The sequence below is a fragment of the Peromyscus leucopus genome, chromosome 4 (assembly GCF_004664715.2).
Source record: "Peromyscus leucopus breed LL Stock chromosome 4, UCI_PerLeu_2.1, whole genome shotgun sequence".
Taxonomy (NCBI): Eukaryota; Metazoa; Chordata; class Mammalia; order Rodentia; family Cricetidae; genus Peromyscus; species Peromyscus leucopus.
Genome location: NC_051066.1, coordinates 77852526 through 77870468, shown reverse-complemented (window position 1 = coordinate 77870468; position 17943 = coordinate 77852526). Strand labels below are relative to the sequence as shown.

The 17943-nt window shown below is 41.7% G+C and overlaps 1 protein-coding gene across 1 annotated transcript in view; it reads left to right on the top strand.

Annotated features, from left to right (window-relative positions):
- Pdhx (pyruvate dehydrogenase complex component X) overlaps positions 1-3213 on the top strand; it is a 65841-nt gene extending 62628 nt beyond the window's left edge. Inside the window, exon 11 of the mRNA XM_028877919.2 lies at positions 1955-3213. Coding sequence (XP_028733752.1) covers positions 1955-2213 — 259 coding nt within the window. The 3' untranslated portion in view covers positions 2214-3213. The remainder of the gene's footprint in view (positions 1-1954) is intronic.
- The last annotated feature ends 14730 nt before the right edge of the window (positions 3214-17943 follow it).

The window sequence follows — 17943 nt, the reverse complement described above, 5'->3', positions numbered from 1 at the left end:
TGTATATTTTGTAATATGAAGAACTATGATACTACCCCCAAAAAAGATACAGAACACATCTTCAAAAGCTGCTTTTTATACTTCCTAATGTCATCTCTTTCTTTTTTTTTGCCGGGGGGGGGGGGGGGTGGGGGTGTGAAGTGGGGGGTGCAGTCTGACAAATTCTAAAAGTGCTATAATGGCTGTCATCCCTCTTTGAAAGGTAATGTCATTGTGAAAATGGTCATGGCTTCATTTTGCTGCTTTATCGTTATGTAACTACAAAGCACGTAAATAGCACTCCGTAGGAGCATGGTAATCTTTCCGTCTAGCCCTTTGCTGTTGTGTTGATGAGCGTTCCACCGTGACTGCTGTTTGAAGAAGCAGTCGTTCGTTCACTGCTGTAGTGTGTGGTGGTCAGTGCAGCCATGTCGCTCTCGTTCCCATAGGTGTGAAAGTTCTTTCCAGACCATGCACATGCTTCCCGTTGTCTTAGGGTGCATAGTTTTGTTGTGTGGTCCTGAAAGTAGAATTCCTGGATTAAAAGCTTTGACAGATTCTGTCAAAGAGTTTTCCAAAATGGCTATTCAAAATGGCTTCTCTTATCATTGCATGGAGTCCTAGTGCTCTGTGTTCTTGACAGCGTTTTAATGTTAGGCTTTAAATGTTGCCATTTCTTGGGGGTTTTTAGTGGTGCTTTTGGGGTCAGTAACATGCCAATGAATAGTAATGAACACTTTCTTATTCATCAGTTATTGGTTGCCTGGTAATTCATCAGATGAAGTCATTAAAGTCTTACATCTGCTTTTTAAAACCAATTTGTAGGACTTAGCACGTGCAGATGCACAGTCTCCGTAGGATGCATGTACAGGTCAAGTGGCTTCAGATCCTTCTTCCTTGCCCCTGGCTCTCTGGTGATGTTTTAAATTTGCCCATGTTTTGCATCATGGTTGGTGCCATTTGTCTCCTGTCAGGAACTTTGGTCTTTCCACTGAAGCTCCTTCAGGTTGTCGTTGGGAGGCATTGCCATTCTCTTTTCACAGGAAGCTAGATCACAGTCCGTCAGGAATTAGAGTTCCACGTGGGGTAAAGTAGGAGTCAAGGATCTTTCTTTCCCGTAAACACATGAGATCAACTCAAGATTGCATACTGAAAGCTTTCTCCCCGTAGCACTGGGAGGGTGACTTGAGTGTTCTGTTCAGCTTCCATGTCATGTTCTCATTGTTTGCCTGGCTTTTGCTCAGTTAGCATTAAAACACTACTGTCATATGCTTGGAAAGGAAACCTTCCAGTTTTGTTTACACTCATGATTATCTTTTCTGGCTCCTCATAGCCCAACAGATTTTAGGGTCCCTCTGTCATTTTTTTCAGACAGATACGCAGCATATGCCTAGCTGAGATTTTGACTGGGGTTCTGCATTAAATTTGGCAATTCAATCAGTATTGGGTATTTCTGCATGCTTTGATTTCTTTCATTTGTTTTATTCTTTTCTCTGTAGAGGTCATAGATCTTCATTAAATCTACTACCCAATATGCTTTATTATTGTGGCATTATGCTAAATGATACTATTTTCAAATTTCATAGTTAAATATTAATAACTTACATATAATATAATGAATGATATTGGCCTTTTGCCTGGCAACATAAATTCACTTACTAATCTTGTTTCTGTGTTGAGTTTTAGCTCTTCTGTGTGGACCATCAGTGCAGCTGTAAATCCTAACAGCTGTATTCCTTCTGTCACTAGTCACACTTCACATTTCTTTTCCTTGCAGTATGTCTCTGATTAGGACCTCCAGTTGAGTACTGACTGTTTGAGAATAATTATGATATTTGTGTGTCTGCTGGTGGACATACTCTTTGTCCTTAAGTAGCATGGTATAAGGCTGAGTAGCAAACTACAGGTATTTAATAAAGGACAAATATGTGTTTGGGACCATATTACCTTCAGCGGTTTTTCTCTCCCTCTCCAGTATTTCCAACTTGGGGATGTTCGGCATCGATGAGTTCGCCGCTGTGATCAACCCTCCCCAGGCCTGTATTTTGGCAGTTGGGAGATTCCGACCAGTGCTGAAGCTCGCAGAGGATGAAGAGGGGAACCCCCAGCTGCGGCAGCACCAGCTTATAACTGTCACAATGTCAAGTGACAGCCGAGTGGTTGATGACGAACTGGCTACCAGGTTTCTTGAAAGTTTCAAAGCAAACCTAGAGAATCCCATGCGACTTGCGTAGCCTTCAAAGACCAGACGTTTACTGAGTAGTTGTTAACCAGATATGCAATTGATTGTGAGTATGGAGTAGATGAAATGCTTATTGCTTATTTATATAAGGCGAAAGCCTTGGCCTGAGCTGTGTTCCTTTTCCCTGTACATTTATTGTAGAAATGTGTGATGATAAGTTGTGACTAATAAAGAACATTTACTTAGTCAGATCCATTTTTAACTTCTGGTGCTGTACAGGAAGGTATTAAACTGATGTAAATCACATCCATGTTTGGTTCATTGAAATTTGGGGATAATTGTAAATGTATGATATTGTATAATTTAAAAAATAGATAGAACTCTACCTTAATCGTGTTGAAGTTATAAATGACCTTCAAAGAGATGTCCAGGCATATTGGGACCTCTTTTTTTTTTTTATAAGCAGTGCTCTTGATATACTGGAACAATTTAATATGTACAGTTAGTTTATTCTGGATTAGTAAATAAGGATTACATTTTATTAGGGGTTGTGACAACATTATTAAATTTTTGTGTATATAAGGCCTTAGCTATATATATTTCCAGTCTTCTTTTTCACTTCTATGACACTGTGAACTTTTAAAGAATAAAATAAAAATGAAGAAAGAGGAAGAAGAACAAGAGAGTTGTTTGTTCAGAGACCATACCTCATAGAAGTTAGGGGAGAGACTGGGTTTGCATTGTCACCTCGAGCATTTGGGAGACTGAAGAAGGAGGATAGCTGAATCCGGGCTAGCTGGGCTACAGTGGGACTCCATCTCACAGACAGTACTGGGAGAATTTTTTCCTTGAAAAGCTGCAGTTAATCTAAACTTTAGCAGTAAGCTCTTCCTGCTGACTTGGAATAAATGGAAATAAATTGTGTTCTCTCTTACTGCACATTGTAAGTTTGTATTGTTTTAAATACAAAATGTTGTTTGTTAAAGCATTGTAATCAACTTTGTATTGTACAGTCAAATGTGAGGAAATAAAAAAATTATAGTTTACTTTAATATGACATGCAAAATAGAAAAGTAGCTGATAAGCTCAGCGTGGTGGTTCACACCTATAATCTTGAGAGACCAAAGCTGGAGGATTCCCATAAGTTCAAGGCTAGCCTGAACTACAGAGTGAGACCCTATCTCAGAAGAGGCTAGAAGACCTAGGAAGCAGAACAGAGGGGAAATAGCCTTCTTTTATTCTGCCTGTTGAACCAAATTGTCCCTCATTATCATTAATGTTAGAACAGCTTCTCTCTGTTGGCAACTCTGGCAAGATAACAATATTTAAATTGGATGGTAATGAATGGTAATTTAATTCACCAGTCACAGAAAGGCTCTCCTTAGTGTCAGTTGACATAAATCCACCAGAAGAAAGACTACAGTACAAGTTGTTTTAAGTGTGACATGATGAACTATAGCCCTAACAAAAGAACCTTCAAAAATAATTAGTGCCTCAGTATATCACTTGCTAAGAAAATACTTAATTCAGCTATTCAGTTTTAAGAAGCCATTTTAAAATGTACTCTTCAAAACTTTTCCCAAATTAACTTAAAATTATTACCAAATACCGTTTTCAAAATAACCTTTATGAGTTGCATTACTTTCAAGGTCCGTTTGGCTGAAAGTCTTTAAATACCGTGTGGGTGTGGACATGTGCTCCCTGGTGTGTGTGTAGAAGGCGGAGAACAACCTGGGGTGTGGGTTCTTGCTTTCCACCTTGTTTGCTGCATCATCTCTTGTTCACTGCTGTGTACAGTGACATGCTGGCTCCTGGCAGTCTTCTTGTCTCGGTCTCCCGTCCCCCTGTGAGAACAGGGAGGGTTATTGTGTCCGGCTTCCACATGGGTTCTGAGGAGCCAAACCCAGGTCGTTAGGTTTGCATGGCAAGTGCTTTACTCTCTGAGCCCTCTCCTTAGCCCCCCTCTCTAATTTTTACACCCGAGGACTAGAGCATGAGCCAGCCATAGATAACCCTTTACTTGCACTCTGTCTTTTGTGGACGGATATCATTCTCAGTAGCACCTCCATTTCCTGTAGATGCTAAGGACATTGGCCCCCGCCTAGCTTGCACAGAGGCACTGTTTCAACAGAAGCCATTTTAGTTCATGGGCAACACAACCTAGTTGCCTCCCATGGTTTGACCTCTTTAATAATTAGGCAATAATCGGCTCAGATGCTTGCCCCTTTTGATCAAAAATAATTTCTCTAATATCTCTGAAACGATTGGGCTCCTGTAAGGAAATTGTCATTTATGGAAAGAATCCTGTCTATCACAGCATGAGATCAAAGGATGACCTTGATATGAGGGAATGTGTACATGGTCTGAACTGTGTGTGCATCAGCAATCCCCTCCCATACCACACTCCTGTTGATAGCAGGCAGATATACTGAGGGGCAAAAAAATGAAGGTGTGTACCTTGTCACTTTTTTTTTTCCTAAACAAGGGAAACACCCTAACCATGGAAAAAATTCTGAGGGAAAAACAACATCCATTTTAGCTGATGTTTAGTTAAGAAAATATCAATGAATATTTACCTCCTCTAATCAAAACGGGCTGTTTCCCCCGAACTGTACTTTCTACTTAGTAGGTAAGGATAATACAGTTTGCCCGATATTTTGTGTTGCATTAAAATCACCTGGATGCTCCTGGCCAGACTTGAATGAAGTGTTTCCAGGTAATGTATGAACACTGTTACAAGTGTTTACATAATAACGAGTAGAACTTCAATTTTTCCTTTTTCCCTTTTGTTTTGTTTTTGTATGTTTGTATTTGTTAATTTATTTTTGCTCTATAAATCTAACTTTACTATTAATTGTTTAAGCAAACCATATGAGCTTATCTGGAAAATAAGCCTTGTTTTCTCCTCTTCCTCTGAAAGGTAGGTGGTGCTATGAGTTAATATATTGTCATTTGAGTAGGGGAGAAATCAGCTGACTTTCAATCTTAGCTTTCAAATTCTGTTCTCATGACAAGTTGCATCATGATGGGCTTGGGCTCCCTTTGCAAAGTGAAGAAGCGAATGACCTGTGATGCAGATTAAAAAAAATAATACCACTTTAACCGGTGCTATGAATGGGAAACACTACATTTCTGCAGAAGGGAGGAACGATGCAGAATGACTCTGAGATGAGTCTGGCCATGCTGCCAAGTAGGTTACAACAGAGGATGCTGGTCTGCAGGAAACAGCTGCAAGGTTTGTGCTAACTGAAGCATGACTGAATCTGGATCAGCTTTACCTCCAGGTTTTTAGAGAAGAGGGAAAAGAAAGCGTGTCCACCGTGTCAGGTCTCTGTGTATTATGAACACAAGGTAGGTGTACCATCACGGTGCCACAAGCAGAGTGGAATTCCCTTCTAAGACACGGTTCCTGGGGCTCAGCATGGCCAGTGCTCCTAATCCTGGACCATCTCTTAGGCACCCTTATTGAAATGTGCAAAGGACATGTGCAATGAACCTGGGAAGTTAGCCAGCTTCTTGTGTTAGTTTATTTCTTTGATCATATAGCTTATTTTCACATTTTTTAAAAGTCATTTCTCTGGTTTTCAGAGGAGTTCAAGCCACCTTTTTCTTCCTAAGAAAGTGAGTGTTGTCAAAGCTCATTGATTTAAACTATACCATAGAGGACATAAATTTAGGGGAAATGTAGGCTTCTGTTAAGAGAAACTATTACACAATCAGTCAAGATTTTTTCACATGTAAATATATTTTAAATTTTTATTTGTTTATGATATCCTCCTTTGCTCCTGTCATAGACAAGTAGGTCTTGGCTGTTGTGGCCAAATGATGTGTTAGTTATGGCCTTTATAAAGCATAAAGTGTATAAATATAAGGTGTTAAATTCTTTTTTTTTTTTTTTTTTGGTGTTAAATTCTAATTTGTATGTTACACTTTACCTTTTTGCAAGGTCTCACGATATAGCTCTGGCTGTCCTAGAACTCGCTTTGTAGACCAGGCTGGCCTCGGGATTAAAGGTGTGCACCATAAACATCTGGTTCATACTTACACTTTGTCTCCATGGCTCATCAGTCCACTTGAGAGAGAATGCTCTTTTCCAGGAAGCTATAGGATACAGCTTGGTCGTCACCCTTCCCAACGCCATAGCTTCAGCTCTGTGGGACCATCCGTTTCAAAGAACGGATTCAAGTTTGCATGCTTGCATCAAGAGTATTTTAAGCCTAGGTTCAGCCTGGCTTGAAATCACTAGACTTTTGGCAGTAAGCTGTTCTGCGCCTTAATAATTCTTATCTATGGGGGGCAGGAAAGCTCATTCGTGTGGCAGCTGCTGATCTGATGTCATCTCTTCAGCTCTGTGTGGGAGGTGTATCCTGCTCTGTAGCGGGCCTCCTTCATAGTCTGAGCGTACGCACACAGACTTGAGATTACATGAACTGATCTCAGACGAGCTCGGCCTGAGATGGAGCCCGTGTCTGTGTGGTACAAAGCTTAAAGTGTTACCCAGCCTCCTGAGTTCTGGCCCTGGCTGAGCTGGTTCTACTGAAGCTCTTCAGCGGTCACTTCATGTCTTCCTATATCACCACTCTTAGCTCATATTTTCTCTAGTTCTTTCTGTGTCTTGGTAAGATTGCACAAGAAGTACTGAGGGATTTGTTTTGTTTTCATTAAAAATACTCCTATGAAGTACCGCATTAAGTAGCACGACTTAAATATATCTCCCAATGAAACCCTTAGAAAAACCAAAGCTTAAAATTTGAAGGGCTTCAACTCTTGGGCATATACCCAAAGGATGCCCCCATCCTACCACACTTGCTCCACTATGTTCATAGCATTTTATAGATAGTAGCCAGAAACTGGAAACAACCTAGATGTCCCCCGACCAAGGAATGGATAGAGAAAATGTGGTACATTTACACAATGAAGTATTACTCAGCTGTTAAAAACAAACAAAAAACTAGAAAGTGAGGTAACTCGGACCCAGAAAGACACACATGCTATGTACTCATAAGTGGATGCTAGCTGTTAAGGAAAGGATAATCACGCTACAATCCACAGACCCAGAGAGGCTAAGTAACAAGGAGGGCTCTAGTGGGGGTGCAGGGATCTCCTTGGCATGGGGAAATAGAATCCATTTGGAGAGTGGACTGGGGCCAGGTGGGGATGGGAACAGGATGGATCAGTCGGTGGGAAGGGATGGAGGGAGGGTGTACTAGGAGAGGTGACAAATTGAGAGGGAATGTGAAAATCTAGTGCAGTGGAAATCCCCTGGAATCTCAACGGTGACCCTAGTAAAGACTTCTAGTAATAGAGATACAGAGCCTGAACTGACCATCTTCTGTAAGCAGGCAAGGCTTCCGGTGGTGGGACAGGGACATCAACCTAGTCACAAAACCTTTGACCTACAACTGCCTGTTTGCAAGGTGTATTGAGGTAATGGTGGTACAGAACTTGTGGGAGTGACCAACCAATGACTGGTCCAACTTGAGGCCCACACCATGAGAGGGAGCCCATGCCTGATATTGCCTGGATAGCCCAGAGACCTAGGATAGAACCAAACACAACTAACAGAGAGAGAGAGAGAGAGAGAGAGAGAGAGAGAGAGAGAGAGAGAGAGAGAGAGAGAGAGAGAGAAAGCCGATGAAATTATTCCTAGTCCAATTGTCATCAGAGAGGTATCCAGCAACTGATGGGAGCAGATTCAGATACCTACACCCAAACATGAGGCAGAGCTCAGAGAACCATGCAGAAGAAGGAGAAGAAGGATTATAGGAGCCAGAGGGGTCAAGGACACCAGGAGAACACAACCCACTGAATCAACTAAACAGAGCTCATAGGGGTTCACAGTGACAATCAGGAAGTCTGTATGGTCTGAGCTAGGTCCTCTGCACATACGTTATGGTTGTATAGGTTGGTGTTCTTGTGGAACTCCTAATAGTGGGAGTAGGGGTGTCTCTGACTCTTTTGCCTGCTCTTGGGACCCTTTTCCTCCTATTGGGTTGCTTCGTATAGCCTTGATATGAGAGTTTGTGCCTAATCTTATTGCATCTTGTTATGCTATGTTCGGTTGATATCCATGGGAGGCCTACTTTTTCTTGAAGGGAAATGGAGGAGGAGTGGATCGGGGGAGGGGGTAGGAGGAGTGGAGAGGGGAAGTGGTTAGTATATAATGTAAGAGAGAATAAATTTAAAAAAAAAATGTTATCCTGCCCCTGCCCCAAATTTTTTAAGGGCTTAATGCCTCTAGGGATAAAAATATGATATAGATGAGCCAAGTGCAATAGCATTTGCGTGTAGTCCCAGGTGCTGAGGATGGGGATGCAGGCATTAGAGACCAACCTGAGCAACAAGATGAGAGTAAAACAAGAACTCAGCCAGGTGTGATGGCACACAGCCCTTGGGCAGGGGCAGCAAGAGTATCAGGACTTGAAGGCCAACCTGGGCTCTATAGTACCATCCTGTTTATCCAAAAAGAAAAAGAATTTTCAAATAAATTCAATAAAGAGCACCTTAGTTTTTAATCTGGTCCATGTTCAGAATCCAAAATAGTTCCCTTGGTTTCCATCCCAGTTGCTCCTGTCTTGTATATGAAAACTGTCCATGGACCTCCAGTCAGTCAAAGGTTAATAGCTGGTGACAGTTCATTAGCTTACCCAGACCAGCTATGTGGATAGGCACCAAGTAAGTGAGCAAGCCTCCAGGACACAAGTGAGGGCAGGAAGCCTGGAGCGCATGGCATATGTATTGGCAGAACATCAGTCGGTGATCACCAGGCCAAGTTAGGGCTGCCATTTTCAGCCCTGCAGAGCCAGGATTCTTTTCTCTATTAAGGAGCCATACAGCAGCTGGATTCTGCAGTCATCCCTCAGCAGAAGGGTGTCTTCCACTGAAAAAATTTAGCTTTATGTTTATTGTAAGAAAAAAATGCCAGAAAATACACTTCAGAATTATAAAGCAGGCAGAATTTAAGAGTACATTTGAGGCTGAGTGACATTGATATAGTAACTGGCACAAGAGAGAAAAGTGAAATGTCATTAATTTGGAGTGGGATATAATGGCAAGATGGTTATAAATCTATCGCATTATAGATGTGATGGTTCATTTTGTCAAATAGACTATCTAGAATCACCTGGGAAGGGAGTCTCAATGAGGGGTTGTCCAGATTTGGTTGGCCTGTGGGCATGCCTATGAGGGATTTTTGTGGTTGGTTCATTGAGGTGGGAAGATTATTCTAAATGTGGGCTACAACCTTTATGAGTTGGATGCTAAACAGAATGCCAAAGAGCAAGCTGGCCATTAGCATGCGTTAGTTCTGTGCTCTTAACTGTGGATGTCACCTGTGGTGATTTGAACAAGAATAACCCCCATATTTGAATACTTAGTCACCAGGGCATGGAACTCTTTGCTAGGTTTAGGAGGATTAGGAGATGTGACCTTGTTGGAAGAAATGTGTCACTGGGTGTAGCTTGAGTTTTTCTGCCTTGCCCACAGTCAGGACAAATCTCTGTCACCCGCCAGTCCCACAGCCGCTCAGACCCAACCAAGTAAACACAGAGACTTATATTGCTTACAAACTGTATGGCCGTGGCAGGCTTCTTGTTAACTATTCTTATATCTTAAAGTAACGCATTTCTACAAATCTATACCTCGCCACGTGGCTGGTGGCTTATCGGCGTCTTCACATGCTGCTGGTCATGGCGGCGGCTGCAGCCAGTCCTTCTGCCTTCCTGTCCTTTTATTTCTCCTCTCTGTTAGTCCCGCCTATCCTTCCTGCCTAGCCACAGCCGATCAGGTTTTATTTATTGATCAATCAGAACAACTTGACATACAGACCATCCCCCAGCACAGCCAAGTGCAGACCATCTCAAACACCTGCACTCAGGCCCATGGTCCTAATCATCCTCTATACGGACCTGCTGGGTAACGCCACAAAGAACCCAAGAAGGGCTCCCACAGGACATACAGATCATCCCACAGCAACTGGGGGTAGGCTTTAAGGTTTCAAAATCTCACAATCTCAGCTACTGATCCAGTGCCTACCTCCATACCACCTGCCCCCGCCATTAATGACAATGGACTAAACTGTAAGCAAGCCCCCAGCTCAGTACTTTCTTTCATAAGAACTGCCTTGATCGCAGTATCTGTGGTAGCTTGAATGGAAGTGGCTCCATAATCTCATAGGGCGTAGCACTATTAGGAGATATGGCTTTGTTGGAATGGGTATGACCTGGTTGGAGGAAGTGTGTCACCGTGGGGGTGGGCTTTGAGGTTTCCTATGCTCAGGATACCACTTAGTGTCTCAGTTGACTTTCTGTTGCTTCTGGTGAAGATGTAGCACTCTCAGCTCCAGCACCACATCTGCCTGCACACTGCCATACTCCCCATCATGATAATGGACTGAACCTCTGAAACTGTAAGCAAGTCACCCCAATTAAATGTCTTCTTTATAAGAGTTGCTGTGGTCATGGTGTCTCTTCACAGCAATAGACACCCTAACTAAGACAGTGTCTTTTCACAGCAATAGGACACTGACTAAGACATCATCTGACCAGCTCTTCAAAGCTTCCTCTGATATGACATTCCTGCCATAATGAACTATAACCTGGGCCAAATAACACTTAAATTGTTTTGGTCAGAGTATTTTATTATAGCAACAGGAAGAGAATAAGGCAACCTACTATTGGGGGTAAAACAAATCAATGTCATTTATTTCAATACAGTATTTGTCAAATTATAAGTAAAATGTAAATGTTGGAAGACACTCTTCATTCAGCACCTGTGAATATCGGTGTGCCTGGCTACCAGCCCTTACCTGCAGTCAGCTTAAACAGTAAATGGCCTTTATGCTCCTGGAGATAATTTAGCAAGTTCTATAATCAGAGCATGTGTGCAACTGAGAAGATTTTATAGAGGAAGTGACAGTTGAGGCAGATTTTTAAATTACTGGTTACAATAACCCTCACCGCCTCCTTTTTTTCTTGTTTCTCTAATTTTAGTAATCAAGTATACCAGTTTGTTTTCCAAGACCTTGTCTTAGTACCTGTTCAATAGCTTAAATTCCAGAGGAAAAATGTGTTATGCCTTGCCAGTTACAATGAAAATATTCTGGCTAGATCAGGGGTGTAAAGAAAGGTAGCTTCATTTAGGAATAAACACTCGTTCTTTGTTTAATTGAAATGTGTTTTTACTTTCTCCACACTCCTGCCTCTTCTCCAGCCTCTAAATTGTCTGGAGTATCTTGTGTAGGCAATTATATTTTTAAGAATCTCTATTCCTGTTGTTTTGCTCTCAAGGGTCAGTGTGATAAACTTTTGTTCTTTCTGAGACTGACTCACTAAGTAGCCCAGGGCCTCCTCCTCCGGGTGCTGGGGTTATTAGTAACACCCCAGCTTACATTTGTTTTCAGGTTCTTCATCTCAGAGCAAATTTGTCTAAGCAAACAAAAATTAAGGTTTGGAGGGTTTGGGTTGGTTTTGTTTGTTTGTTTTTACATTTATTTATTCATTGGGGGATGGGGTACATGCAAGCCATGGCACTTGTATGGAGGTGGAAAAGACAGCTTTGGGGAGTCAGCCCTCTTTCCACCACATAGGTTCCAGGGGTGAAACTTGGGTCTTTACGCTTGGTGCTAATCGACTTTGCCCACTAAGCCACAGACTCTCAACTTTTAATTTTGGCCTTCCCTATCTTTAGTGCTAAATGTTGTGTTGGGGTTGGGTCAGAATGAGCTTTTGCAATGTGGAACCCAAGTCTATACACTTGGCTCAAGTTACGTAGTTACATCTTGCAAAATAACTGTACTTCATCCCTAAGTTCAGTATGCTGTACATGGATGTTTCATCATGACACCAGATCATTATTAATAAGATAATTTTTGTCTTATTGAATACTAATCTAAATATCATGATGCATTACAAGTACTTATGGTTTGCTACAACTTCAGAAAAATGAGAACAGATCTTAAATTGCATGGATGTGCCTGTTTCTGAGAGCAAACTGTAGTCCTTTTAAACATTGCAGTTTAGGCCATTTTTGGAGAGATAGCCTAAGTCATCATTACTGTAGGCTGCAGATGCATGAGCCTATGAGCTGTGCAAAACAGAAACCCAGTATTGGGGGTGAGGAGTAACACAGCTTTTGGATACAGCTTTTCTCATTTCCCAAGTGAATCATCACAACTTTAAAAAATGTTGAGTAGGATAGTTTAGTAAGAGTCTTAAATGTAGAAAAACTGATAAATATTAATTTTAAGTGCCATGTGGGGGAATCACAAGACTTTGTCTTCTAAGCAGTTGGTTCAATATAATTTCCTAGCTCCCTAGTCGCTTAGTTTTCCTTAAGTAGAAGCAGATATTTTTTTCACTGTGTTCTGGGCTAGCTTTAAAATACACTAGTTTAGGACTGGTTGCTGACTTGCTGAACTCACAGCATTGCTGTGAGAAATATAAATATAAATATAAATATAAATATAAATATATATGGCAGTACTATATATATAGTATTATATATACAATTATATATATTATATATATATATATTTTATATATATATATAATTGACTCATAAGTCCCCACCACAGCAAGGAACATAGTATTACCTATTATAACCAGCATGTCACAAGAGGGAATGAACTTGTTCAAGGCACAGCTTACAATGACAAGATTTGAGCCCATAGCCTGACCCTAGAGCCTCACAACAGAGTCTTCTTTCTAAAACATAGAACTGTTAGAAAATTCTGGGGTTTAGACTAGCATGTGAACAAGATTTTTTATGAATAGGGCAATGCTTCTCTCTTGATAAAGTAGAAACAGTACACTGAATTTCCCAGTAGCTTCTCCTGTGGCAATATATTCATGAATGATGTGTTTCTTTAACATTCTCCCCATTGAAAGGAAGAGAGTAGGTATGACTTAATAATTGTTAAGTGGGCTGGAGAGAGCTCAGTGGGTAAGAGCACTTTCTTATCTTATAGAGGTGCAGGTTTGGTTCCCTGCACCCACGTGATGGCTCCAACCATCTATAATTCCAGTTCCAGGGGACCTGATTTCCTCCTCTAGCATTTAAGGTACACATGTGTAACATAAAATAATAATACACACACATACATGCATGCATACAGGCAAAACACTCATAATTTTTTTTTTAACTTTTTAAAGTTTAGGGTTGGGCTTGGAGAGATGGCCCAATGGTTAAGAGCACTGACTACTTTTCAGAGGACCTGAGTTCAATTCCCAGCACTCACATGGCAGCTCACACCTTTCTGTAACTTCAGTTCCAGGAGATCCAATTCCCCCACATCGACATACATGCAGGCAAAAACCCAACGTACATAAAAATAAAATAAGTAAAAGTTTAGGGTCAATCAAAAAAGCACCATCTATTTTTATTTAAGAGATAGGTTAATGGGCAGTGGCCAGAAGGTTTTTATTTTTTATTTTATTTTAGGTGTTTTGTTTTGTTTTGTTTTGTTTTTTAGTTTTGCTCAGCAAAGGCATGTTACAGAAAAAGAAGTACATTTAAAAACTAAGCTGGGCATTGTGTGTACACCTTTAATCTCAGCACTTGGGAGGCAGAGGTAGGTAGATCTCTGTAAGTTTGAGACCAACCTGGTCTACATAGTGAGTTCCAGACCAGCCAGGGCTACACAGTTATATCCTGTGTTAATAATAATAATAATAATAATAATAATAATAATAATAAAATCTTTGTGGTTGAAAGTATGCACTTTAATGCAAATATCAGAGTTTCATAGATAGAAATATATCTCCACTTTCTTCCAATTGTTTTGCAAGTTTCTTCACAGATTTTCACATAAGCACAAGGTGTAAGTGCAAGGCTCACTCTTTGCAGTGTTCCAGGCTACTTAGGTTGCTCTGACTCCCCCTCCCCAGGATCCCACATGTTGCCAGCTGATCTTCAACAAACACTCCTTTACTAAGGACTGGGAGACTTCTGTTGGAGCAATTCTGCCCAGAGTTACAATAGTGTGTGTGTGTGTGTGTGTGTGTGTGTGTGTGTGTGTGCGCACGTGCACGCGCATGTGTGTGTTTAAGGTAAAGAACTGTTTGATAAGGTGGACCGATATTATGCACCCCAGATTTTTTGAAGCAGTTTTCTCTTTACTGGTAGATTAATACGTGGATATTTAAAGTAGTAACATTAGTTTATATCTTCCTGAGAGGCTAGAAAAGTCTTTTTTGTAATATTATTTTAAAAATTTGACATCAGACTCCTTTTTATCTGTAGCAGTTTTGTTTTTGTTTTTAATAAATGAAAATGTTTGCTTCCTTTAGCCCAAGGATGACTTTTTAATCAGAGGTTTCTACACTAGTGCTCAGATAGTAGCAAAATATCCTGCAGACCTGTGGATGCAGACACTCAGGTGTGTACATCTAAGGCCAGCATCAGGCAGCTTCCGTTGCTCTCACTGAACTTTTTTAAACAGTCACTCACTGGCCCTTGCTGTTTCAGCTGGAGGGTTTGACCAATGAGGGTTGGGGTTACGGACTTTGCACAACCACACCTGGACTCTCCTAGAGTGCTTCGGTCTGAAGGCAGGGCTCACGCTTGCGCAGGAAACACTTGACCCACTGAGCCCTTACTTAAAGTCCTCAGCTCTTACTTAAAACAGAGGAGGGCGGGGCAGATTACAAAGGAGAAAGTAAGAAGGGAAACGAGATGCACCAAACGGAAAAATGCTCATGAAAAATATTGAACGTGCAATTTTTTTCTTGTTACTGTGAACATATAAACAATTGAGTAGGCACATGGATAAGGACTAAGAATAATGTGGTCAGTCAGCGATTGATTAGAGGCAGCACCAGCTATTCAAACACCTGCATTCTTTCTCCTCCATCGCAGGGAACTCTTTTATAGTTATTGTTGGTTATTGGCATTTGCCTCAAGTTATCAAATAAGGAATAGGATTTTTAAAACTTCTATACGTCTTTGCCTGGTAGTTGTATTTTATTTTACTTTCACAAAAATATTTTCAAATTCCAAGCAATTAAGGTTTTTAAATAAATGTAGGGGCTTCCTAGGTGGCTCAGTAGTGAAAAATGCATAGGACTCTTTCAGAAGACCTGAGTTCAGTTCCTAGCACCCACATCGGGCAGCTCACAAGCGCCTGTGACTCCAGCTCTGGGGGGGATCTGATGCTCTGTTCTGGCCCCAAAGGTCACCTGTACTCATGTGAACATACTTACACAGAGATACAAACATACACATAGAAGGTAAACTATTTTTTATTTATTTATTTTTATTTTATTTTATTATATAATACAATTCAGTTCTACATATCAGCCACAGATTCCCTTGTTCTCCCCCTCCTTCCCCTCCCCTTTCCCCCAGCCAACCCCCCATTCCTACCTTCTCCAGGGCAAAGCCTCCCCTGAGGACTGAGATCAACCTGGTAGACTCAGTCAAGGCAGGTCCAGTCCCCTCCTCCCAGGCTGAGCCAAGCGATCCTGCATAAGCCCCAGGTTTCAAACAGCCAGCTCATGCAAAGAGCAAAGAACCCGGTCCCACTGCCTGGATGCCTCCCAAACAGATCAAGCCAATTAACTGTCTCACCCATTCAGAGGATCTGATCTAGTTGGGGGCCCCTTAACCATTGGTTCATAGTTCATGTGTTTCCATTCATTTGGCTATTTGTCCCTGTGCTTTATCCAACCTTGGTCTCAACAATTCTCGCTCATATAAACCCTCCTTTTTCTCACTAATTGGACTCCTGGCACTCCACCTGGGGCCTAGCCATGGATCTCTGCATCCAGATCCCTCAGTCATTGGATGGGGTTTATGCATGACAATTATGGTGTTTGGCCATCCCATCACCAGAGTAGGTCAGTTCGGGCTGTCTCTCGACCATTGCCAGCAGTCTATTGTGGGGGTATCTTTGTGTATTTTTTAAATAAAAACCTAATGTGTTGGAAACTGTGCTATTCACCTGCACTCTGTTCATTGGAAGATGGGGAGTTTACTTTTCTGAAGCAGAAACAAGTTGAAGATTTGACAGGTATTCAGACTTCTTCGTTCTCTCTGTGGACCCCTCTGCTCCACTGCCCTCCAGCAGCCAGCATCGACTGTCTGTAGTAGTGACTCAGCATCGACTGTCTGTAGTAGTGACTCTTCTCACTGCTGCAACAAAATGTCTGGCAAGAGCACCCTGGGAACGGAAGGGGTTGTTTTGGCTCATGGTTTTAAGGTGATGGTGAGGAAGTCATAGCCGGGGGAGCAGAAAGCAGTTGTTCACATTGCATCTGTAGTCTGGAAGCAGAGAGATGGAAGCTCAGCTTTCTTCTCTGTGTTTAGCCCCGGCCCCTAGCCCATAGAACGGTGGCACTCCCAAATGGAGGGCATCCAGGGGAGGATATTCATTAGACTATAGCACCAATGCTGCCATCTCTTAGGGTTAACTATCCATTTTTTCCACATGGGGGGTGTGGTCAGATCAACCCAAAGCCATCCTTGTTTGACAGACAGCCTCAGTAAGGAGGGCCGGATTTGCAGATTAAGTTGTCTACTTTGAGTCTTAGGGAAAACTTAGCCTTTTGATGTAATGTTTTGTGTTTTTCTTGGTGGAGAGTTGAGGTGAGGGTGTAGATCTAGAGGATAGAGCGGCCCAGGCAGCCAGAGACTTGTTTCGCTTCTTGGCTTAGTGGTCTGGTGCCAAGTAGCAAGCAGCTCTCTAGGGAAGAAAAACGCTGACAGTAGAATTTACAAAGAGCAGAGTGAGCAATTCTCTTTCCTGGATATTTTACATTGGTCATCCTCACAGGATGCTTCCCTGGTTTTATAGAACTCGGGTTCAGAACTCAGCCCACCTAGGATGCTTGTCTGCTGAGTGACTGTGCAGGCATGTCAGCTAGTCAGTGCCTTCATGTGAAGCAAGAAAGACTGATAGAATTCTCCTTATCAATGAGGAGAGCACTCTTCTGAATTAGACAGTCAAGAAAATTGCCTTAAAGGTTGTCATCTTCAAGTTTAAGCTACAGCATTTAGTTGCCTCACCATTTTCTTAAATCCAGAGCCACTCAACATTTCAAGCCCTGCTGTACTCCCTCCATTGGCTCATTTCTGTAGTATAAATGCCTGGCTCCAAGCTCCCATCATGGTATTATTGAATGTATAATTGGGAAAATCATTTAGTATTAGCATACAAGCAGAGATCCAATAGATGTAAAACTGCTCAAGAACACAGGTAATATTAAAGTATTAAAATGTGAACTTTGAGTATTTATTTTTATATGATTTGCTTAATCCTAAATTCATATCATCTAACTTTTGACAATAACTTTAACAACCAGCTTCCCCATGGTGCGGGGGTGGGGGGGGGCAGGATTTGCTTCCCTGTTGTTCTCTTTAGCATAGGACTTCAGAACCTCCCCTCTGCAAGTAAGTCTGAGGTGAGTGTTGTGGATAGCTTTGGAGTACCAGTGTTAGGGCATCACCTCTTGTTGGGTTACGGGTTGACTGCTTTCAATCTGAGGAAGCCCGTGTGGTCGCTCTCTCTTGGGATGATTGGAGACTGGAGAGCTGGATCCATTTGCTCCCGGGCAGAACGGAGGTCAACAACTGCTGTTTACTTGGTACTGTATCCATGAGTGTATTTTTCCCCATTTTGTATCTTAATTAATCCTTGATACCCTTTTAACAGACTCTCATGGCTTCGCTTACAGGTGAGGCATGGAACTACCTTTTCAAACAAAAACCAAGCTCTGTAGGGAGTCATGTTGGGCAACCACATTTAGGAACAGAATCTTCTAGTCACATTCTATTACCACGGTGCA